This window comes from Lottia gigantea (genome assembly GCF_000327385.1).
Source record: "Lottia gigantea unplaced genomic scaffold LOTGIsca_153, whole genome shotgun sequence".
Classification (NCBI taxonomy): Eukaryota; Metazoa; Mollusca; class Gastropoda; family Lottiidae; genus Lottia; species Lottia gigantea.
The window spans coordinates 116778-142961 of NW_008707846.1; the positions used below are offsets into that span (position 1 = coordinate 116778).

General features: G+C 33.2%; 2 protein-coding genes across 2 annotated transcripts in view; both read right to left on the reverse strand.

The window, feature by feature from the left end:
• LOTGIDRAFT_173242 (hypothetical protein) overlaps positions 1–2631 on the reverse strand; it is a gene marked incomplete at both ends in the record, with an annotated part of 50715 nt that extends 48084 nt beyond the window's left edge. The window contains 2 exons of the mRNA XM_009050708.1: positions 1428–1535; positions 2610–2631. Of these exons, the coding sequence (XP_009048956.1) occupies positions 1428–1535; positions 2610–2631 (130 nt within the window). The remainder of the gene's footprint in view (positions 1–1427; positions 1536–2609) is intronic.
• The window catches only part of LOTGIDRAFT_140886 (hypothetical protein), a gene marked incomplete at both ends in the record, with an annotated part of 43177 nt that continues 18364 nt past the window's right edge, over positions 1372–26184 (reverse strand). The window contains 2 exons of the mRNA XM_009050709.1: positions 1372–1535; positions 23584–23788. Of these exons, the coding sequence (XP_009048957.1) occupies positions 1372–1535; positions 23584–23788 (369 nt within the window). The remainder of the gene's footprint in view (positions 1536–23583; positions 23789–26184) is intronic.

Genomic DNA, 26184 nt, shown 5'->3' on the forward strand with positions numbered 1-26184 from the left:
TTGTGAGTGTGTGTTATTGTGTTATGTGTGTTATTGTGTTATGTGTGTTATTGTGTTATTGTGAGTGTGTGTTATTGTGTTATGTGTGTTATTGTATTATTGTGAGCGTGTGTTATTGTGTTATTGTGAGTGTGTGTTATTGTGTTATTGTGAGTGTGTGTTATTGTGTTATGTGTGTTATTGTGAGTGTGTGTTATTGTGTTATTGTGAATGTGTGTTATTGTGTTTTTTGTGTTATTGTGAGTGTGTATTATTGTGTTATTGTGAGGGTGTGTTATTGTGAGTGCGTGTTATTGTGAAAAAACTATCTTACCAGTGTAATATGGTCGTAATCATGTTACTTAAACATGTGATATTAATTACGTCTAAACTACTATAACTATAAAACCATACTTTATACGTGATTTTCATTAATGAATTTGTCTTCCTTGTACGGTTTTTCAAAACTTAAAAAGAAACCAATGCAATTATGGCAGAGCATAGGCACTAGATTGGTTTATCAATTTTCAAATGTCAAAGGACTTTTAAAGTTCACACTCTGTAGTTTGGAGCTCTGGCTCTGACTAAACGCCTTTCCCATGCCAAATCCAACGACCTGCTTAGTTGGCAGAGGGACATCGAGATCGAATGATCGCCCCACCGTGATCAGACAATAATTATATAGACAAAGGAACCCATCAGCGGAAACATTTTATAATTAAAATTTTAATTCGATTTCATTACATTGTAACTATAGCATATTAGATATTAGAATATGCTGAATAGAAATATTTTGGAAAATAGAAAGTTTATCAGAGTTGTTATTCCTTTTGGATCCAGTTAACGTCCGTCAGTATGTATATAAACGAAATAACATTATAATTGAAGATGACCCTAAAATATTCTTCATACTTTCACTTCCAGCCTAACGAAATATTACCCAAATTAATTTGTTTTCGATATTTGCCGTCTCCATGGTAATCTAACAGATTTTCTACCATAGTCCGGGTGTAATGACCATGTTTTAAAAACTGACCAAAGAGTGTCATAAATGACCTATTTTTTTTCTAACAATGACGAATTGTGAAACAACAAAATCCATCAAGACTGTCATGTTGTTCTACTTTTGGTTTTGCTATCCTACAATTCGCCCGGCTTCTCCTGTCAGTAATGTTTTACAACACGGCTTTCAACCCCTCAGTGAAATTTTTGAACAATTATGATTTACGTCGTTCTATTCAATCAGACTATATTCTCTGAAGACTGACATGAAAAAGATTCCAGGGAAAACCAAAGAGAAGATCACGAATTAGTAAGGGTTTGTAGGGAGAGGGGGCAATTCAATCGATCAAGGATCATGAAAGAGACATTAGAAAGAAAAAGAGGTGTCATTCAATCCACCAGGGATCCCGAAAGAAATAATAGAAAGAAAACAATATGTATCTTACCTATCACAAGAGTCATCTTCAACGTTCTGATTCTAGCTCTTTCTATAATACCCATAGCAGATCTTCTTAATTCACCTTTCTGTCGAATAGACGAGCTCTCTAACTGCACTGCAAAAAAAGGGGAGACAATTAAAACTCAAATTAAATTACCACCTACAATTTCTTCGAACCTCTTTATTCGGAAATTGAAAAGAGCAAGCTATTTCCACTGTCCTGGCAAAAATTCTCCCCATTGCAAATTGCCCGGCCTTATTAGCGCAATTAGGTATAAAAAGTAGGGCGTAAAACTCCATTCATTTCATTTCGTTCGTGTACCACATTTACCAAAAATAGAGGTTAATACCCCATTAACAATTGTAAACGAATTCACCACATGAGGTAATAAGCAAATGTGCGAAAAAAAAGCAAGACAAAAAAAGCAAGACAATTCCATTAATAAAGTAAAGTTGTATAGTAGTGGAGTGGTCACCTCTGAAGAGAACTACCATCAGGTGTTTCGCTCTATCACCCACCACTACTACTATAGTAGATGAATCAGATCAATTAATCAATTCGACTAAACAAATCATTCGAGATGCAAGAAAGAGATTATTTGTGATATTTTTCCAGAAGTTCGATATGACGACCATTATGATATCTTAATGATGTTGATATATAGGTTGTTACTCGTGTTAGTTCAAGAAAGTTAAAGGTTTGACTGTATTCAGACATCACCTTCAGTTGAAATTGTCGTAAGTTGATATTTTGTCCAGACAAAATACGCCTATCAAGATAAATAGAAATAAATGACAGAAACCATATTTTAAATATTTTAATTTCAAATAATTTGCCGCTATTACATCTGTCTGGAAACTGGTTAAACCCATAATTGTTACATGTATATCCATTTACCTTCGTAAACAGTGTATTTGATAGAAACAGAATATTTAAGGGGTTACGAGCAAGAGGATAACAGTTTACAAAAAAGAGCGGTTAATAAGGGGGAAGGGGCATTTGGCAAGATTACTATTAGCGTTAGTAGCCTAATTATGACTTATTTGATCCCTACCCCTAAAGCCTATGGCTCTTATGGTAACGGGTTACGCATCTTCACTTATTAAAGCTATTACGAAGGTCGTAATGCATTGACATTGTGAAGATGGGAGATACGGGGCTCGACGCCGACATAGGTCGAGATTATACCTTCCTCGACAACTTCACCCATCCCCACTCATCCCCACCGTACTGTGGGTTTTAAGGACTATCGTGGAAAATATCTAGTCGTTCTAATACGACATTACGCAAGGTTACGTGTGCTACAGACTGTGTCCATTAAACAAAATAACACGACAGTTTGAAATCGAAAAAGATCGGTTGTCTCTTTCTTTGCGTATTTCCCTTATTGCACACTGCAGGTTGTTGTAGATACACTGTTTTATATGTACAACATATACTGGAAAAAATCTAACTTGTTTTATAACATCACTGTCAGATTTTAGATAAGGGGTTATTCAAACTATCGTTTCGGATGGTTTAAACTCTGATATGTATGAATCAATAATTTCATTATGTTTCTAGGGTAACTTTCCAGATATCAGTTTTGTTCAGAACGGTCTTCAATCTGTCAAGGGTTTCTATATAAGGATCCCAATGATTGACACAGGCAGGAAATTATTAAAATCTTCTTCAGGCAGCCAACAAATTCACTTGAGAAAATAAATTCAATTTTATTTTCCAATTATGCTCCCTGCTCATTTTGAAATGTTTATTGGAAAAAAAATGTTATCATTCTTAGAGCAATTATAGTGAAACCTATCAGTGGATACCGATAGACGGGTTGTAATAACTATCATCAAGACATAATAAAATAAAAAGACAGAGTTTTCTGCTTTAGAACCAGATCTGAAAATTTCTGTACCGGGGCAAATGAAGACCCTCAACGCAATTGTTGACTTGAAGTATACAAGTTATTATGCGCATAGGTAGACGAAGCAGAACGGGCCTAAGCTAACCGGAGAGGGAACTGGTTCGTCGTATTCTTCTATATATTTGTGTTGTAATGTTACCCCGGAGTTTTTATGTATCGTCTTGTATGTTTTTCATTTACAACAATAAATAATTATCATCATCATTATGCTTGTCAGTATGCAGTATAAAATGATGGAATTTGTGCCGGGACAGCAGTTTCAGAATGCTATATTTACTCGTATGGTCATTGCTACTTGTACACGTGCAGCCTATAGAAAAGCTCAATTATCTCATGAAAGACACCTTTTGTCCGATCTGCATCACTGCCTCGGTTCATTACCTCATATCCAAAAGATTAAACGTTTTTCCATGTCATTACACCACATTACACGAGTCAATAAGATCATGTTTGTAAAGTTATTTAACACGCAATGTGTATAAAATAAGATAATGACGGCTATTTCCAGATTGTCTATGAAACCTGCTTCGTGATATTGTGATTTCATATATCCTGCTGGGAATAAGATAAAATTTGCTCATTGTATTTAGTATATTATTTGATATTTTATATAGTGCTTAAATAAAATGAAGTAGAGTTTTGTGTTTTATTCTACATCTAATATGGTATCATATATAGTGCCCAAAGGAAATGAAGTAGAGTTTATGTCCTTATTATCTTTACGGTATCATAATATTTCCCAAAACGAAATGGAACTGAGTTTATTGTCCAGCATTTCTGCATCTTATTTGTTATCATACAAAGTGCTAGCTAAGAGTATCTCAAAATGGGGTTTAATCTCTCTCTGTACCTTATTTAACAAGTGAAGAATAACAGAGTGCCAAGAAGAATTAAATGACAACCTTTATCTTCACTCTTCATCGATTAATAGAAGGCGTGTGGTGCCAAATGCAATAAACAATATGATCTTTGTAGACTATTCGCAAAGTGGCATTCGGAGTTCCGGAAAGGTAAGCATAGCCTGTCCCTCTAGCGACGCCTTTCACAATTCTAATCTGAGTGGTTCTGAAATTTAATACCGTATTGTCCCTTTAATACTAATTTGATCCAATTGGATAGGAAATTGAATTTTTAGTTCTTGAAAAAGAAAAGAAAATGTTGTAAAATGTTATTATTGTATTTTACAGCTATTCCCGGGCGAGTATTACTTCTAATTCTTGACAGACTATATTACAATTCCAATATCTGTCGAATTCTTCATTCGAGGTTGGACTTGGAGATGTCTATAAATCTTTAAAGTTAGATAGTTAGCTCTAGTTAGAGTGACTTAGAATGGAAGCCAGACAGACATCCTTAAGTGATAATACGTCTTAGAATTAACATAAAATTTAAGAATTTTAAACTTGGCGAATAAGAGCCAGTAGATATACCTGGTGTCATAAATAACATAACAGGATCCTTATATAATCCGATAAATCCAAAAAACTTAGTAATTATCCATAAATATGCAATTCACTATTGAAAAACGCTTGATATCAAGATTAAGCGTTTTTCAACAATTACTCAGTTTTATGAATTTTCCCATTTTCCAGATTTTACAGGGATTCTGTTGTAACTTTATGACACCAGGTAAGTTCACTGATGAATATATACTCATATTGACCATTTCGAGAAGTTCATTATATGACGAAGTATCACTTTAAGGAATAGTCTGATGGTATACATGTATATTTATTCATGGTTTGTTGGACTTCTGGTAACTCATTACCTTGTGAATTCATATAATAACAGACCAGGGAACGGGTGTTTGAGTTGATCGATAATTCACACGGAAAAATAAAATGAAGTGAATGGAGTTTTACGTCCTACTGCTCTGCTTATGTGGGCTAATGAAAATGTTATAATTCACACGGTGACCATCTCCAAAATTCATATGGTTTTATTCCTTGGTTGGGGGTGGTCAAAAGCGCCACCTGTGACATTTTGTGCTTTGATTATTTTCTTGACTAAATTTACTGTATGATTGAGTAACAGTTCTTGGTTCGAGATGACACCATCGATTTCTCGATTGGGGAGAATTCTGTAGACTAATTTAAGTCAATCTAAATTTAGATTACAATTCCGTTTGTATTTTCCTGATATTTGTGGTCTTCATTGTAATCTAAAAAGTATTCTACCACAGTCCTGTTCTAATGACATTATTTTTCCCAATCAAAGCGTGGGATACGTAGGATATGTTTCTCGATAAAATGACGAATCGTCGGATGGGGAAACCCAAAGTAGAGCAATAAGATAGCCCTTTTAAATTAGATTGGATTGGAAAGTAGACTTGTGGGACGTCAAATGACATTCACAGTAGTCCTATCGGAGGTAGCCCTAGTCAATCTAGATTAAAACCAAGTCCCTGAAGCATCCTAGATCAGAATTACACAATCATTTGATTTAATCAGTGGTAAAAAATTAGTAGGAGTGCTCAGACATAGCTCTCAGCTAACTTTGGAAAAGTAATAATGTTTTTTTTTGTTTATATTTCTGATTTCTGATTTCTCTATAAATGTCGATAGAAAGAGTAATTATTTTTTTACTGAGAAGTCAACTTAACTAATCTTTTCTGCTTAGTTTATTCATTTTTAAAATCAATTTTGTACAAATTTTCACAATTAGTTTTTTTCTAACAGACATTGTCAAATTAAGTTTTGTGGGTGTTTTGTTTATCTGCACCAAAGGGTTGAAGAAACTAATCAGATTGTTGCACTGCCAATGGTGTGGATATAGTATTTATCTCTAGCTCTGCCCGTATATTATCACTTATTGTAATTTGGCGCCCTATTTCCAGTATTGTTAATTTTGTATATGTATCATGTATCTTATGTCATATTAGTTTTGTGAAAATCGTGTTCCATTATCTTAAATAATGCCACATAAAGATCAAGTTATCAGTTTATGAATACTGAAAGGTAACACTGTCGTCTGACATTTCTGTAAAAAAAATCAGAACAAGCAAGAAAATTCCGACAATCACAATCTCGTCCAATGTGTGACAAATCGAGAGTAAACGTTGTTTAATAGTGGGCTCCTCCAAAGAGAAGTACCATCAGGTGTTTCGTAAAACGCGCATCCGTCACTACTATAAAGGTCAACCTCATGAGATACAATCAGATCAATTTATGCATGACCAAACAAACCTTGCAAAATTGTATTGGTGGTTGCTACAAAACACTAGCTGAATCCTTTACCCAAATATCATCAATGACGTTAGTTTTGTATTAAACCGGTCTGTAAAAATATCTTAAAACTGATACCACGTCTTAGAATGAACATAAAATTTAGTTCTCAAGAATGGTCAATATGAGTATATATTCATCAGTGAACTTACCTGGTGTCTTAAAGTTGCAACAGAATTCCTCTAAAATCCAGAAAATTGGAAAATTCATAAGATATTAAGCGTTTTTCAATAGTTAACTGCATTTTTATTAAGTTTTTTTGGATTTATCGGATTATATAAGGATCCTGTTATGTTATTTATGACACTAGGTATATCTACTAATGAATATATGCTCTTACTGGCCACGTTTAAAATTTTTAAATTTTATGTTCATTCTAAAACATAGAATCCCTTTAATAAAGTTTTATCACTTCATCATGACGATATCTAAAAAAAGGTTTTACTCATCAAATCAAAACTAAATGCCACCAGTAACACGACACAACAGACAACATTAAGTTACCGACGCGAAGACACATTTTGCTCTTCATAGAATCTCGACAAATCATGACATATCTACTTATCAACTTCGACATTTTAATTTTCGCTGATTGTTCTCTTTTAAGTAAATGTAATCTCGACCAGAAGAAGAATGATCATATTCGTACCAACTTGATACGACTAAAAAGATAACACAAACAGTTCATTAAGTAAATACAGCGTAATATAAAAGTCTGAATTTTGTAAAAAAAAAAAAAAAACAAAAAAAAAAAAACGTTGTAATTGATAATAACCGGTTCTTATGTCTAAAAGTGGAATTGATAGTGGAAAAGCTCTCTTGATGAAAAAAATGTTTGGTAATTGAGATCCTAAGTAATAATCAACAACCTACACATTTTATACTTCTTAGTCACTACCATCCTTAACTTACATCGGAGAAACTAAAATTATTTACACGTGCAGATGTGTCCCATAGGGATTTACTGTGGTGTTTCGTTGCCAAAATAAATCGAGCCCGAATATATCATAGAGAAATATTTTTGACAAAGCTCAAGGGTTATATAGCGGCTGAAAGATGGTCGGTTTCAGAGTTTGCAGACCGGACAACAACATTTATTTCATGGTACGAAGAAAAGACTGTAAAAGTTGTTAGTTATGTTAGTATTATTTTGCATTGCACTAAGATTTTGTTTTTACTTTCCAATTTTGTGTGTGTAATATTAAGCAGTTACTACTCTTCTAAACACGCGGTACCACTGTTCATAGTGAAATTTATTATGAAATTTCCTCATTTATAATTGATAAAAATCCTCATATGAATAATTCTTTTGCTGCAAACTGTTATTTTGGATTTCGAGTTTTGTTTTGCGTTTCGGTTCCTTAATACTCAGGTTTTTTATTTGTTTTTAAATCAAGACAGCTAGTTTTAGTAATTGATATGCGAATATTTCGCGGTGCGTTTTCTGTACTTATTTGACCTCCATATATATATATATATTGTAATGGTGATAAAACCATAAACAATTTGATTTTGTATACAGATATCGTTACGGATGGCAATCAGAGTCAACCACCAACAATAATCTGTGAACAGAATTCCCGCGATTCAATTCAATTAATGTTCATCACCCTATATGATTTTGAACCATGATAATCCAGATTTACACGTGGGTTGGAATTAGACCGTGGGTTGGAATTAGACCGACAGAAAGTATATAGTATTTAATTAACATCGTCTTGCAAAAATGAAATGAAATGAATGGAGTTTTACGCTCTACTCTTCCCATCTGGTTAATGAAGACGAGATCTTAAGCGAATGCTTATGTCATATGGAATTTATGAAATGATTTAACGCTTTTTATGGACCCGTGTTATGTACCCGAGAACAAAACTGTTGTGTGATAAAAGTTGTTATTGAGCACTTCCATTACAAATTTCCGGAAAACAACGTATAAACGTGATGTAATATTCACTCCCGGAAATCAAATAAAAACCTGACAATATAAGTATTTATCAAACGTGATTAATAACGCTATTTATCCTGCCTTAAGGCGTCTTGTCGCCAGTGTACATACTATACTGAATAATACAATACACGAATATTGCATAGAAATACTGCCTAAAGACAAATACTTAACAACTAAGATACGCAATACGGAAATGAATTTAGGATTGATATTATGCAAGAATCGGCGGAAAAGGGAAAAGGGCTATTAGAGTATAGGTCAAGATGTCCAAAGTGGTGGAAGCGTGAACATATGAGGGGAGTGTGTGTTTGTTGAGGGCGGGGGCTGGGGGACATTGCAGGGTATGGAAGGGCTTACATATCAGTGAAACATCGAACTATCCGAAGGCATAGGGGCCAACATATCTCAGGCAAACTATCCGAGGGGTAGGGACAACATATCAGGATATGTCCGATACGTAAGACGTCGATGGGAGTGCTTGTATCAATGTTTCACCAAATATACGAAATGCAGATTATAGACTGCCAACCTTTTTCACTGCGATCAACGAACAAATAATAATCCACAAATCCAATATTCTAAAAATGTATCCTCCAGTATACGACCGGTGTGGAGAAAGGAATTTCATAGAATATTTCTTTTTAAAATTTACCAATTAATGTAGTTTAAAAACACAATCTGTTTTCAAAATAACAACAGCAGGCTGTACACAGAACATCATCACTAGTTACCAGTAAAACCACTGTTCAATGGTAAACATGTCAAATTCCATTACACAAGAACTTAACTCCAGGCTTGTTTTTTGTATTTTTTAGATTTTTAAATTGTGTGTAATTTGGGTATCTTTTATCGACCTCATTATTTGTTATTTCAAGTAATTGAAAATAATTTCTAAAAACATTACATCAAAGATGGTGCCTTGCAGGCAGAACTATCTGTTTATTCTAGAATAGATGGGCTACTACAGCCATAATTGACATTTCCGTGTAGCTATTTTGCAACGGTACATTCCTTTTGGCATTTTAATGAATTATAACAACAGAAAACTACAATTGTAATGTGTCGTATCTGTAATTCAACGTCAGTTCCCATCGCTAGCCCATTATCACAATCCATGTAAAATTTATGAAAAGTAACCGCTAAGCCACAACATATATGGTACGTAATAAGTGGAAACCAATATCGAAATCAAGCTACATTCAAACCAACTACCATAAGTGATAGATACCCCATACAATGTCAACTTAATCCATGGTGGTATTGGACGGGAAATCAGAACAGTGTAAACACAAGCTATAATCGTTCCTAATACACATACAAAGACTAGAATATCAAAATGGTGTAAATAGAAGCTATAAGTGTCTCTGATACACATACAAAGACTAGAAAATCAGAATGGTGTAAATAGAAGCTATAAGTGTCTCTGATACACATACAAAGACTAGAAAATCAAAATGGTGTAAATAGAAGCTATAAGTGTCACTGATACACATACAAAGACTAGAATATCAAAATGGTGTAAATAGAAGCTATAAGTGTCTCTGATACACATACAAAAACTAGAAATCAGAACAGTGTAAACACAAGCTATAATCGTTCCTAATACACATACAAAGACTAGAATATCAAAATGGTGTAAATAGAAACTATAAGTGTCTCTGATACACATACAAAGACTAGAAAATCAGATTTGTGTAAATAGAAGCTATAAATTTCCTAGATTCACATACAAAGTCAGAGTGGCACACATAAAAGCTTTAATCATTTCTGTTAAACATACAAAGACTGGAATATCTAAATGGTGTAAATAGAAGCTATAAGTGATACACATACAAAGACCAGAAAACCATTTAGAATCTAAATAAAATTCCAGCACGTTACACGTTATAATAAAACACATTCACTAACTAAGTTCATATTCCATTTTTTATTATTTATTATTTTGAAACGATTCTCTATAATAATTAATTGTGCGTAATGCTCTATTACATTTCATTTCCTTTTCCTATACTGATATAAATATCCTTATTGTTTTCCTTAAAAGTTGTAAAAGTCCATTATAATGCTATAAATGTCATAGATGATTATTTCACATTTTGAAATCATTATTAAGTGTTTTTATATTTTGTAATAGAGCGTTCTATATAGAAGATGAAAATAATTTAAAAAAAGGAAACCATAATAATATGAACTAGTTTCAATGAACCCTCTTTGGAAACACACAATGAAATAATCTCACTAGAGTCATTGAGTCACTGGCGAGTAAAAGCATCGTAACAGTCGCAGTCGTCCACTGACTTCTAGCAATTGCGATTAAAAAAATACTTATAAGCAAGACAATTCTGTTAATCAAAATCTCGTCCAAAGTATGGCAAAATCGAGAGTAAAAGTTGTGTGGTAGTGGACTCCTCTTAACCAGGTGTTTCGAAAAGAGCATGGCCTGCTATGTGTGCGACACCCACCACTACCAGAATGGGAAAAATCATGAGATTAAAGGTACACCAGCCTCTTAAGATGACCACAGAATTTTTAAACTTGGCCATACTTGTTCATCAGTCAAACCTTGTGTCAAAATTACACGACAGAATCCCTCTATAATCCAATAAATCCATTAAACTAAGTTTTTTTGAAAAGTTTTCTTTAGTAATTATTTAGCTTAATGGATACACATATATCTTATATAGAGATTATATTATTTAGTTCTGGCACATGGCTAGTCCAACTGATGTTGACCAAGTTTGACTTTTATGTCCATTCTAAGAGGTAGTATTCCTATAACAGGATGGAAGCAGATAGCGATTGCTATACAGTAGAACAAAGGCTGCAACTTGTGATTGTCCAGTCCTCAGTGCATCCAGGTCAAAAGAATAGAACGATTCTTCAAATTCTCTCGCCAGTTACCAGCCATCGTTTTAAACAATTTGTTCTCCAATTCACTCTGTCAATTTGAAGGTCGAGTTGAGCCATTCTTTAACACGTGTAAGACAAATTTATATAAGAAACTTAACACGGTTTAAACTAAAGTACCCTAGTACCCTGCAGTGATCACCAGGACAAAGAATGAGCTGAGCTTAAAACTTATGGATTAAAAGCGATCTATTTTTAATTCATCTGAAAGTCAATACAACTTAATAAGCTCCCAGGTAAATCATTAAGAGTCGGTTTCAGTCTGTTATGAAATATACATAATGGTTTTTCATCAGCTATAAAGATTAATAGTCTTGTTATTCTCTACTACAAAAGTTTTCAACCTGGGGGGGATTTAGAAATTTTTTTGGGGTAATTAGGGTTAAGGTAATCTAGCTATATTCTCCGACATGAGAGAGAGGGGGGGGGGGTGATGCAATACATAAAAGATCATGTAAGGAGTGATATGTAGAAAGGGTTGAACACCCCTGCTCTGTATTGATAACCAACATAAACCTATCTAGCATCCACATCGCATGTTCAATTCGTTCACAGCAGTATTTGGTTAGTGTTCACATTGACTATAGAAGTCCACAGAACAGACAAGGTTACTGTTGTCAATGGACGGTTTATAAAACCACGATGACGATAAGTATTAAATACAAATTTCCCCCAGAATAAATTGAGATATACTTTCGCCATAATCCGAAACACAAAATGCAACTGAACGCCTTTGCAAGTCAATTCTGTGACACTCTGGCTCTTTAGCCCTCAACGCAAATAAATGTATTGTAAATGAAAGGTTTATTACACCATTTTGATGATTAGTATTAAATATAATTTTCCCCCAGAACGTGTTGAGAGATAATTTCACCATAACCCAGACTGATTTGATTTCCATTGATCTTTCTTTACAACGTGATTGACCCCAACTAATCTTTCTAAACGATTTTTTGAGCTATTTTTTACATCGGGGTCAATTTGTTTTACTGTCAATTATCGACTTGCCATCTCTTTTGATGTTTCCAATATTAGCTTGGTAGACATTCAACTGACCTTTTGTGTGATGGTGTGCGAGTGTGTGTGACCAAGGATTTACAGAACCATGTGGGGTTGTAAAACATATTTAAATTGTCATGACTCGGATGAGTGACAAATGGAACCGAATGGCATATCTGTTATGCGCTAGAATTCAAAAGGACATGTATCCGAATGGTAATATAAAACTATGTAAGATGTTTTCAGATGTAAGATGTTTGTTTGTGGATCTGCTGGAGCAAGCTATCATTGTCTAATCAATACTAATCTAGCTTACTCTGAATATCAACTTAAATAACCTAGTTGAATGTCATCAAATGTTTTAGATATTGCCAACATCGCAACTAGGAACATTATCACTCTTGATTAATATCACCTAGACATGAAAAGAGTCACGTGGTGGATAAAAGATTTGAATGTGGGCTCCCTTTTTATTTTTACAATTTATTGCAAATTTACGTGTTAAAAACGAACAAGAAGTTCATTTGGTTGTTATTTATTGATGTGTTAGAGCTAATGATAAGGAAAAGACTTATTGAAGTTCTTCAGGAATGTCAATTACCAGCTGAACAGGATAGTTTATGATCTCAATTTCTACAAAACGCCCTCAATAGTTCTTTAGTTAAACTCATTTACTGGTATAAATCTGACTTTATGGTAGTTGATAGAGAAAGTTATGTGGACAGTGTCATTCTGGTAAAGAGTCTGGTTGTTTGAAATCTGATCACCAATTACTATTACTTTATAAAACAATTACCATACCGTAACAAATCTGTGTTTCGTCCTGTATTTTGTTGTTTTTACTGAACGAGTTGTTTCAGGGTGCCATGTATATGGTTGTTTGTAGATAGTTAAGGACATTTGGTGTCGGGGTTGACATTTCAGAGACATGGTTTGTAACTAGATCTCTGTTTATAACACATTGTCTGACATATCGCATTGAATATTTATGATTTAGTTGCCGTTAACGTTTATTAATAAAAGAAGACAAATTTGAATTAAATAGGTTGTTAGCCTAGTATAAAATTGCATAAAGTTTCATTAAAGTCTGAATCCGGAATTTGATTTCACACCAAAGAATTTGTAGTTTTTTTAAATTTTACTGTCCGACTAGAAACCGAATAAATTGTATCGGATTTAATAATTAATTTCTAAATGCACATGCACATGTTACAAACATGCAGCTGGAAGTCTCGTTGGTCGTCATTGGTTTCCGTACCGCCTTCCATGTTATTGTCATTTCCATGATATATACCTGTTTTAATATGTCCAATTGGGATTTCCTATCTTGCAGAAGTGTCTAAAATCACACCGACATTTTGATAAATAACATTCAGTAATGCTCTACATTTAATATCTAGGGATTCTTTTTAACCTAATGACAATTTTTTTAAGCTTTCAATCTTTTCTTGTATGTTGTACATCATCATTATGTTTCATCAAATTTCCCCCAAAAGGTATTTAGTAAAAGTTTAGTTATAACCCGTAAGTTATAGATCAAGTTGTCTTCTTGAGTTTTAAAAGCTTTCAAATTTAATTTTTTCAAACAAAATCTAGAGAAATGTATCCCTTAAACGTAAACGTAATAAGCCTTTTAAAACATATTCAGTTTGATCAAGAAGGTACATAGATGTAAATTGCATACTTTAGAAATATTTTCAATTATCATTTACAATTTGTTTCAATAGGAAAATGCTGTACAAAAGCTTTTTAAAGCTCCATGATTAAACCTTTATTTAGATCTGTGTCTCGAAGAAAGCTTTCTTATATCTCATGGTTCCTAAATCCTGAATAGCCGCGAACTGAAGAAACGACAAATTTGACAAACAACGTGAATGAATATTTATAATGCATTTTTATATTCGACCCGAGTTGAATACAGATCTTGATATTTCGATTCGTTTTATACAAGGTTAAGTTCATTGATATGATGACTAGACCCAAAACAACCATGTTTTTTCGTACATATCATCGTTTCATAAATGTTCTGAAGACGTTTGAAAGAAATGTAATATCAAAAGTTAATAGAATCTCTTACTTCACTGCTTTCTTGTAAAATATATCAGTTCTACTACAGTCATGTTAAAAGAAATAAAACGCCTTCTAGTCTACTGCTTCATTCTATCCTTCACAAATTCTTTGTTAGTCGTGGTCTGAGACATCGGATGTTTTACAATCACGCTTGTTAATTTCTTGCAGTTCGAAAAGGCCAATGACTGAATGGATCAACGGTCAACGTGACATAGCACTGAATAGTTCAATTAAGATGTTATAAACGTACGGATCAATCTAAGTGATGTCCCAGAAACTTTCCACTTTTGAACAACTCGTGGATTTAAAGTCACAGATACATGGAAGAGGTATGGATTAACCAAAGTAATTCGACCCAGAATTTTCTTCGCTTCGACAAACGTCTGCCGAATTGCGAGTATGCAGTCATATGTTTCTGCTAATATGACAAGAACCACGGAAGTGTTAAGAGGGTATGGAAATCAAATGCATCAGGAAAACCAACGAGAAGATAACAAATAAGTTATCTGAGATTTTATATAGGAGATTCTGTACATGTGTGGAAGACAGATATTGATGTTATAATAAGAAATTAATTAAGAAATTTGATACAATTTATTTAGTCTGGAAGCTAAAAAAAAGTAAACAATAAGTTCTAGAGCGAGAAATCAAATTTCGGATTCAGATTGTATTAAAACTTGGTGCAATTTTATACTAGGCTTCCACACGACATAACTCAAATATGTCTTCTTCCTGAATAAACCTTCTTCTTGTTCGTCAATAAATCTTACAAATTAAACCTGTGAAATGTGTCAGACATTGTGTTAATAACAATGATTTAGTTACAAAGCGTGTCAACCCCGACAGATAGTGTGTCCTCAACTAACAACAAATAACAACATGTGGTGCATAGAATCCCACTTTCATATCTTTTCTTGTCTTTATAGATGACGTTAGTCTGGGATCATGATGTTCCTAGTAGTGATGATGGCAATACCTTAAACATTTCAGGCAATTCTGTAACTGTTTTTTGTTTGTAAATCAGTATTGAGAGTCCACATACTGGGTTAAGGTAATTTGGTTTGTCAGCCCAATATTCCTGTCGTCGAGTCCATGTCGGTAATAATGCTTTGTTTGTCTTGAACCCGATGGATATTTATAGGCCATTGAGTACCTCTTCCTTCCAAGCAGTATACAAACTCAGATCAAATAATTTGTCAAAGTCTCTAAGATAGTTGAATTTAATAACTGTTCGGTTGTATCATTCAGGTTTATTTTCTACTCATTCCTTTGAATGACATAATACGTAAGTATGTGGTGTTATCAGACCTCTAACAAAAGAGGTAGTTGAATATTAGATAATATAGGAAAACATCAAAAGAGATAGCACGTCGATAATTGACAGTAAAACAAATTGACCCCGATGTAAAAAGTAGCTCAAGAAATCGTTTAGATAAATTAGTTGGGGTCAATCATGTTGTTAAGAAAGATCAATGGAAATCAAATCAGTCTGGGTTATGGTGAAATTTTCTCTCAACACGTTTTGGGGGAAATTTATATTTAACATTAATCCCCATCATGACCTAATAAACCTTCCATTTACAATAAACGTATTTGCGTTGACCTATAGTGTTACAAAACTGGCTTGCAAAGTCGTACAGTGGCATATTGTGTTTCGGGTAATGGCGAAATTATTAGGTGTTCTTGGGGAAATTCGTATGTAATACTCAGCGTCAACATGGCTGAAAAACCTTCATGCGTTTAAAGATAACGAACTAGAGTATTGCAGAGTTGACTGACATTGTGTGTTCTGAGTTGTGACAAAGCTATCTCTCAATGCATTTTGGGAAAAGTTCATGATAAATACTTATCGCCATCATGGTGAAAAGAAACCTTCACAATACATGCGTTAAAAGATATCGAGCTGGAGTGTAACAAAATTTATTTGTAAAGTCCGGCATGCTCTATTCCGGGTTATAGCGAAATTATCTCTCAATGTCTTCTGGGGGAAATTCATGATACTTATCGCCAACAAATAAACCTTAAACCAATACATGCGTTTAAAGATAACAAGCTAGATTGTAGCACAGTTGATTGTTAGTGGTAATCGTGTAGTGGTATTGTGTGTTCAGGACTATAACTAAATGATCTCTAATCACATTCTTTGGGAAATCCACAAGAAAACCTGGTGTTGGAAATCTGTTACGGCGAGACAATCATGACCAGAGAAACCTGTAAGAATTTTACTCCTCCGGGATGACATCTATCAGGTTTCTGCCATGTGTTGAGTAATCATGCACATGTCGTGTTGACCGTTGATCAAGAGTAGCCAAACAAGCCATTTGAAAGTTGACGTTCAACGGTATAATGTGATCCGCGTTATGACGAAATTATCTCTCAATGTGTTCTGGGGGAAATTCACATTTAAAACATTGCATTGGAAGATTAGGTTTCTGCCTGAAAATGTACCATTGACAAATATAATTATAGAGCTATTTAGTACATGTCAAATTGGCCGCTGTCCTTTCAGCGAAATCAGCCGTTTGAAAGTTTGGGTCTTTTTCAACTGCAAGAAATTAATAAGCGTGGAGGCAAAACATCCGTTTTCTCAGACCACGAGTGATAAAGAAATTGTGAAGGATAGAATGAAGCAGTAGACTGGAAGGGGTTTTATTTCTTTTAACAAGACTGATATATTTTATGTGAAGTAAGAGATTCTATTAACTTTCAATGTTACATTTCTTTCAAAAGTCTTTAGGTAATATAAGAAACTTCTTGACCTTCTTTGATTTTAAAGTGTTTCAATATTTGACTTATTTACATCCTCTCTGACCGTTTTTCTTGGTTGGACCCAGTCCCATCATGAGTTAGTTTCAACTCACGGTTTCTCCATGTTAGTTATTCCTTGCCAGCTCTAAAGGAGCAGGCCAATAAGTACTTCCGTCGATAAAAATATGACATGAAAATACACAAGTTAACCGATCCGGCATATAATTAGAACGCGAATCACAATTCTACTCATGTATACATGTATCCTACGTTTTAGTTTGTCCATGGCTGAACATTGGACGTTAATACGATGATATGACAGACAGACAGAATTTTCGAATTTGAAGTCGCGGACACCTTAAGGAGGCATGGATTATCCTAAGTTATATATAGGTAACATGCGACGAATTGACTTATCACTATACAGGCCGAAATACACATGTAGGATAATACATCAGTGATAATGCATTTAAAGCCAGGAACAATTTTAGTGGAGTTAAAAACCAAATACACCAGGTTTGGATTCTACTTCTTTGTTTGTGTGTAATATTCAGAAGATGTTTCATTATGAAATAGTTCTTCATTTATGATTTATAGACTTCCTCAAGTGAAATAAGATCGTTATTAATTATTTTAATGTTTTATACACCAGTACGATTAACAGAGAGTCTAACTACGTGTCGGAAACAAATACGTTATCTGAGATTTTAAATAGGAGATTCTGTACATGTTTGAAAGAAAGATATTGATATTTTATTAAAAAAAAAATAATCGAGAAATCTAATAAAATTTATTCGGTCTCAAGTCTGGCAGATAAAAATAAATAACTTAAAAATTCTTCGGCGTGAAATCAAATTTCGGGTTCAGTCTTTATTGAAAGTTTATGCAATTCTTCCAAACGACTTATTTAATTTAAATTTGTCTTCTTTCTTAATAATCAACGTTCACATCCTTAATCAATAAATCATAAAAACTCAAGGAAATCTGTGGATTGTGTCAGACAATGTGTTATTAACAGATATCTAGTTACAAAGCGTGTCTCTGAAATGTCAACCCCGACGCCAAATGTCCTTAACTATCTACAAACAACCATATACGTGGCACCCTGAAACAACTCGTTCAGTAAAAACAACAAAATACAGGACGAAACACAGATTTGTTACGGTATGGTAATTGTTTTATAAAGTAATAGTAATTAGTGATCAGATTTCAAACAACAGTTGGAAATCGAAAAAGAGCAGGCTAATGCCGCTGTCCTGGCAAAATTTCCCTCATTGCACCCTACATGGCGTTGCCCGTCTTCATTAGCCCACATGGTGCAGAAAAGTAGGACGTAAAACTCCATTCATTTCATTTCATTTCATTTCATTTCACAATAGGCTAGTTGAATGTCTACCAAGCTAATATTGGAAACATCAAAAGAGATAGTCGATAATTGACAGTAAAACAAATTGACCCCGATGTAAAAAGTAGCTCAAGAAATCGTTTAGATAAATTAGTTGGGGTAGATAAAATCAATGAAATCAGATCAGTCTGGGTTATGGTGCATCTATCAACATTTTCTGGGGGAAATTTATATTTAACATTAATCCCCATCATGATCTAATATACCTAAACATTTACAATACATTTATTTAATAATGCAAAGTCGTACAGTGGCATTGTGTGATCTGCGTTATGGCTAAATCATCTCTCAGTGTGTTCTGAGGAAAATGCATATTTATAACAGAGTGTGGCACAGTTGCTCTGGGACAAGAGAAATCTGTAAGATTTTCAACTCCTCCAGGATGACACCTAACAGTTTTCTGTACTGATAAGACCTGTACCACAAATAGATCTTCTGTCTACTGATTTATCTAGGACATGTCAAATTGACCACTGTCCTTTCAGCCCTTTTGAAAGTTTTGGCCTTTTTAATGTGCAAGAAATTGTCAAGCGTGGAGGCAAAACATCCGATTTCTCAGACCACGAGTGACAAAGAATTTGTGAAGGATAGAATGAAGCAGTAGACTAGAAGGCGTTTTATTTCTTTTAACAGGACTGACTGTAGTAGAACTGATATATTTTATAAGAAAGCGGTGAAGTAAGAGATTCTATTAACTTTCAGAACATTTATGAAACGGTGATATATTAAAAAACATATTTGGTCCATTGACAAAGAAATTCTAGTCATCATATAAACGAAATAAACCTTGTATAAAACACATAGAAATATCAAAATCTGTATTCAACTCAAATAGGTCGAATATAAAAATGCATTATAAATCATTTTTATTCACGTTGTTTGTCAAATTTGTCGTTTCTTTAGATCGCAGCTATTCAGGATAAAGGAAACTAGGAAAAGAAAAAAATCAAGGTAAAAGAAAGATTTTTTCTAGACACAAATCTACATAAAGGACCTTGTTTGTTGAATCATGAGGTTTTAAATCTTTAAATTTAATAAAAACACAATTCACTGGAAAAACTATATTTGAAAGCTTTTAAAACAAAACAAGATATACATTAAGCTTGATCTATTACTTACGGGTTATAACTAAACTTTTACTAAATACCTTCTGGGGGAAATTTGATGAAACATAATGATGATGTACGAATTACAAGAAAAGATTAAGGTAAGAAGTTTAAAAGGTAAAGATTGGAAGTATAAAATGAAAAGTATCATTAAGTTAAAAAGAATCACTAGATAGTAAATACAGAACAGTGCTGAATGTCATTTATCCAAATGTCGATGTGATCTTATACACTTCCGCTAGATGGGAGATCCCACATACACAGAGGAGATTTTGTACATGTGTGAAAGAAAGATATTGATGTTATAATAAGAAATTAATCAAGAAATCTGATACACTTTATTTAGATTCAAGTCTAGTAGTTGAAAATATATAACTTCAAAATTCTTCGGCGTGAAATCAAATTCCGGATTCAGTTTTTATTGGAATTTTATGCAATTTTATACTAGGCATGGGAGCCGTTATCTTCCAAACGACCTATTTTACTCAAATATGTCTTCTTTTCTTAATTAACGTCCGCATATTTCTTCAATAAATCATAAATATTCCAGGCAATGTGTTAGGCAATGTGTTAATACAGAGATCTAGTTACAAACCATGTCTCTGAAATTGCAATGTAACTTAATTATTAACCATACGTGTCGTTCTTACTTTAAAAATAATAGAAATAACTAACACGAACTTAGTTGACCACCATTAAAATTATTAAACCAGACCAAATTAATCGACTTTTTAATAACTGCCGATTCACACATATAACATTGAAGTTTAACAACTTTTCTTGGGCGTTGGTGGTCAAATAATTTCGTGATGTGATTCTGGTAACTAGGTCTGTCATATAGTTTTGTATTAAATATTAACTGCTATATTTTGTAGCATTCTACATTCAATGTTATCTTGCTTGGGTAAAAGCTTTTGTGACACGCACCTTTAGGGAATAAATCATAAAATATACAAGGCAATGCGTCAAATGAGTTAGGTGATGTGTTATGAGCAGATGTCCTGAAAACGTGTCTCTGAAATGTCAACTTTGACGTTATTTAGTTTTTTTTAAAGTACTTCTACACGCTCTGATATAATATATACAGACAGTGTGGGTCACTGAAAAACATGTCAATGTCGTTGGAATACATAATAAAACTAGGCAATGTGTCAAATGTGTCAAACATTCAGAAAGCGTGTCTCTGAAATGTCAACCCAGACGATATTTACTTTTTTAAAAGATCTCCTACGCGTTGTAATATGAAATACAGATATGATGGGCCATTGCATCACTTTCCGTATAGGAATACATAAAACACAACCAATGTGTCTCTGAAATGTCAACCCCGGCATTTTTTGGTGTTTTAAAGCACTCATACACGAATTATATAAAATTATAAGACTTTGTAATATAACCTGAAACACTGTTATTGAAGAAATTCCATATGTCATATCGTGATAGAAAGTATTACGTGGTTATTAGTTAAGATCATCTATACATGGTTAAAATAAAGCCCTAAATGGCACATCCCTAACTGGATGTCTTGTGTGTAGCAAACAGTCCCAGATGTAAGAAATGTGAAAAAATAAACTTTTTTATATTATCAGCCCTTGTAGTGTTAATATAAAACGTGAAAAATTTACGTACTACCCTTATGGTGGTGGTCAGTGGCGGAGCCAAGTTCACGTCCGTATTTCTAACCTAGTTTGAGATTTTTGCTTTCGGGGCTGCCGTTCCCCTTTGGTTCCACCACTGGTCGTCGTTACAGATCCTATTGTGCCCTATTACGATCCAGTTCCTAATTATGAAAATGTCCGTTATCCATATTGTGGAAATCTGGTAGAATAAATATGATTATTGCTTACAACTGCTTCATAATATTAACCTCGTGAATGTGGTAATGTTACACGAGCCACTGGTATGGACCTAATATGGACCGAATGGTATTCGGTGCTCCAGAAAGTTTAAGCACATTTTATTTTGTTCACGATACCCAACTGCACTAAGTTATGGATATCCCGACGCTTAACCGTGTGTAGGATAAGCATTTTAGGTGCAGAAACAAATTATTAAATTATATATAGTTGTACGCAAGGTGCCTGTTCAGATCATACCGAAACATCTGATCTTTATCTATTATTCCACTTGTTTGATATTTTTCATGAGAGATTTTATGTTTTGTTTTCGTTTTTAAATACATTTTCAATTTTCCACATTTCACCTTTCAATCAAAGTTGTTGAAGTGATAACATGTCTCATTAAAGGGTAAAACCTTTGCAATATAAGAATAGAAATAAGGCAAAACAATTCCCTAATTATGTCTATAAACCGGCTGGTATTATACTTCCTCGTGCACCTGATTGGGACAATTGTACGTTTTGTACAATAAAACCATGGAGTAGTACCCATAGAATAGTGTTCCGTTATTCAATTGCATGTGGTGACACTTTAATATTTAAAGTTGTTTGTATATTATTGTAAGCGGTTAATTACATTTACCAACATGGCTTAAACTTTTTGAGATTTCAATAATTCCAAAAAATGTAGATCATGAAAAATGTAGGAGGAATTTCTTCTGATGACTGAATGTCTATTAGTTGAGTTCACTTGAGACATTGTGGGATATTTGTGAAGAGAATAATAGTTTTACCAGAGTTTTACCAGATATGTCATATGAGAATAATTCCCAGTAAAACCGTACTAGTCACGAACTTGGTACAAAAATGTCAAGAAAACTAAAGCCATACGAAACGGAAAAAAAATTTTATGATAACTATCGAAGGTTACTGGAAAAAAATGAGGTATAAAATATATATATTGTGACAATAGGGAGAAATGAAATCAATGTGTATTTACGTCTCTGATTTGATATGATATTCCTGATAAAATGCGGTTGATTAATAACTCTATTTTGACAACCCATTTAGACAGAAGTCCTACTAAACTACAAATTATATACAAGATTACACAGAAGCTTATGTATTTTGTGACAAGACTGAGAGGCCAGGATAATCACTATCTAATAACAATTCGTCATATCAAGAAACGGGTCTTACATAAAATGCTTTGATTGTTGACTGCGGTTACTGTGTGTTAGATTACATTACAATGAGACGAAAACCATTAAAAAAACGAAATTATAATCTAATTTGTTTGTATTTGGATAATCATAGTTTATATTTTGTTGACCTTTGTTTGTTTGACTAATAAAGTAATAAATGAAATTGATATTTTTGACATGTGAATAGTTAATAAAGTTGTCATTCAATGAATGGCCTTGACACCATCTGCTTCGATTGTTCTCAATAAAGCCCAACAACTTTATTTCATTTCTATTTAAAACTTACTCGATATTAAAACTGATGCCAATCAAAATTGAATATACACGTATGAGAATTTCAAGGTGGAATTAAATCTCGTTGATGCATTAAGAGCCATATAATATAATCGTTATATAACTAGAACTAGGTGATCGCACATAGTCACATACTTCCTCCTTGAAGAACAAATTTCGTTAGCAACGGTGTACGACATTATCATATCTATTAAACGTCGTGCACAATAGCTAAAGAAACATAATAATTCTACAGTAACTATCAATCAATTGTTCATACCCCAGACAACACTGATACGCTAAATATCATTCTCTTCGATATAACATAAATAAAGTTCGACGTAATTTAGGGAAATGGAACGAACTGATATTTTAAATTCTATATATGTCATCTGATCGGTGTCGTGAAGGCGTGAGATGTAAAACCCACGTGCTTCGCTGTGCAATGCATTTGTTTAACCCTCGTGTGTGAACTTTGACATCTGCAAGCTCTAAAATGATTTATGAAAAATAAGAAAAAAACTTACTTTGACTTTGTCTCGATTTTTTTGAAATTTCACATAATATCAAGGAATAAGTTCCAGTAATGATCACTAAAGGCAGTCCATATACAGCTATTACATTAAATAAATTATAGGCAAGTTCGTGGCTCGGTGACGGGAAAAAGTTAAACGTAACACATTGTGTAAACCATTCATACACGGGATGACGCTCCACATGAAATATCACACTCTGAAATAGAAAAATAAAATATGAATGGAATCATTGTCCACAGTTATCATATTTACAAATTATTCTGATAAAACTATGCCCTGCTGATAACGTATTAAATATAAAGTTTGATACAAATAAGTGCATTGCTCCCATGGATATAACGCCAGAAATAACGTTTGCTTGGTAAAATTATGCGAGAAAATGTTATTATCCATAATAATTACACCAAATTAGCAATTTTTACTATTTAGATACACTATTATTTAAGACATGTATACAGATACCTCCTTTATCATGTAAAATATCATACACGATAATGTCTGTACGATGTAACGTCGTTAAATATATCATAGAAGATAACGTTTTAACGATGTTACGTGTATAATTTATCATAGAAGATAACGTCTTTACGATGTTACGTGTATAATATATCATAGAAGATAACGTCTCTACGATGTTATGTAGTATAAAATATCATACAAGGTAACGTCTGTACGATGTAACGTGTATAATATATCATACAAGATAACGTCTTTACAATGTAACGTGTATAATATATCATACAAGATAACGTCTTTAAAATGTAACGGAGTGTGATATATCATGCAAAATAACGTCTTTACAATGTAACGTGTATTATATATCTTACAAGATATGTCTTTATCATGTAACGATGTGTGATATATCATACAACGTCTTTTCATTGTAAAGAAAACATGTTGATATAGATAGCGTGTTTACGATGTAATATCATGTATTTAATATCATAAAAGATAATGTCTATTCTATGTAACAGTATAATTGAGATAATGTATAGATCGAGTTGACATTTACTCCAACACGGTATTTATGTCGTTTTTAGTATTATTATATCTCTTTATTTTCAAATATTTATACGAAATTGTAACAAAAAATCACTTCATTTTTCTGTGAAATTTACGAGGCGAGGCCCAAGGACAGCAGCTGTGAATTTTATTTCTTAAAGGATTGAAAAGTTAACAGATGTGTGGTATAATCTTCTGTTTTATTCAATCAATTCAGTGAAGTTGACATGAAATAATTTGACACTAGAGACTAGAAGCTTTACACAGAGCAGCACAGACGTTTTAAAATAGTTTTGTCAATCTATTTTAGAATTTAGAATTTAGAAAAATCAGACTTTACTTCACCATGGCTTTTATTTCAAATATGATTATTTTAGAAAAAAAAACACAAATGGTAAAAAGGATATATATATATATTTGATATAATATAATGGAAAGATGTAATGTAAAAAGCTCGGCTTATGTAAAACGTTCCTAAAAAAAACATAAAGTTATTTTGGTAATCATAGCTATAATATCAATAGAGAATATCTACAATCATTGATCCATAACATCAAGAAATTCGAAATCTTAGTTAATTTTTCCAACAGAAAGCTAACTTCAATTTGAATAGTTTTCATATTCAGTATTGAATTGGTTACAGTTGGAATTATTCGTCTTCGGTATATTAAGGAATGCAACAATAAAATGAAACATATTGGTTTAGCAACATTTCAAATTTCACACATTTTTCACTGATAATTTCTTTCCTTTGTTTTACGTTCTGTTTTGAAGAAATACAATTTATTTTATGATATATTTCTTGAAGAGTATGATACGTGTCAGCACGGCTTCTATTTGTCTTCAATTTCATATTGCATCGAAATGCGATATTATATTAAAAGCTGCTAAATGTGTTTCACGAAAATCAAAAGGAATGAATCAAGCCGTGAGCAAGACTTTAGTTTTCACTGCGAAGCTTTTATTAGGAACACCGGTAATTGTATTTTACAATATAGACTTCCTTAATTCAACTATATTCCCGTTCTGATAGCCATTAATATATAATTAGTCGTGGCTAATATTGGTCAATATGAGATGTCTTTGAGAACCAATTAGTAATAATTAAATGTATATTAGCAATGGAAGTTAAATATAATTAATCTTTATAATACTCTCAAATATTTCTTTAGTTCATTTCCCTGTATTTTTCTGGTCAATTTAACCCAATGAAAGTCATTTCCGCATTTAATCAATAGCGTTGTTTACAAGTCGTGTAAATTGGAACGTGTTTTTGAGTTGAGTGAACTAGCGGAACATTTTATGAGATGAACGACTCCCTGAAAGAAGTAAACAAGTCAAATTTAGATACACATCGGGCTTATTGTTGACAAGAGAATTCGAAAGAAAGAAACCTTGCTTTAACCAACCAGCTCGTGTATAATATTGCCACCATTACCTTTTATTGGTGATACTTTGATCACAAGTTATGTAACGTGTCAGACTTGCCACCCCATCAGATGTTTCTATATTTTAGCAACACATTACGTTTTGTATTCTTTCCCTTTTTTGTTATTTTGAGAAACAAAAGGGCGTGTGGCCCCAATGTTT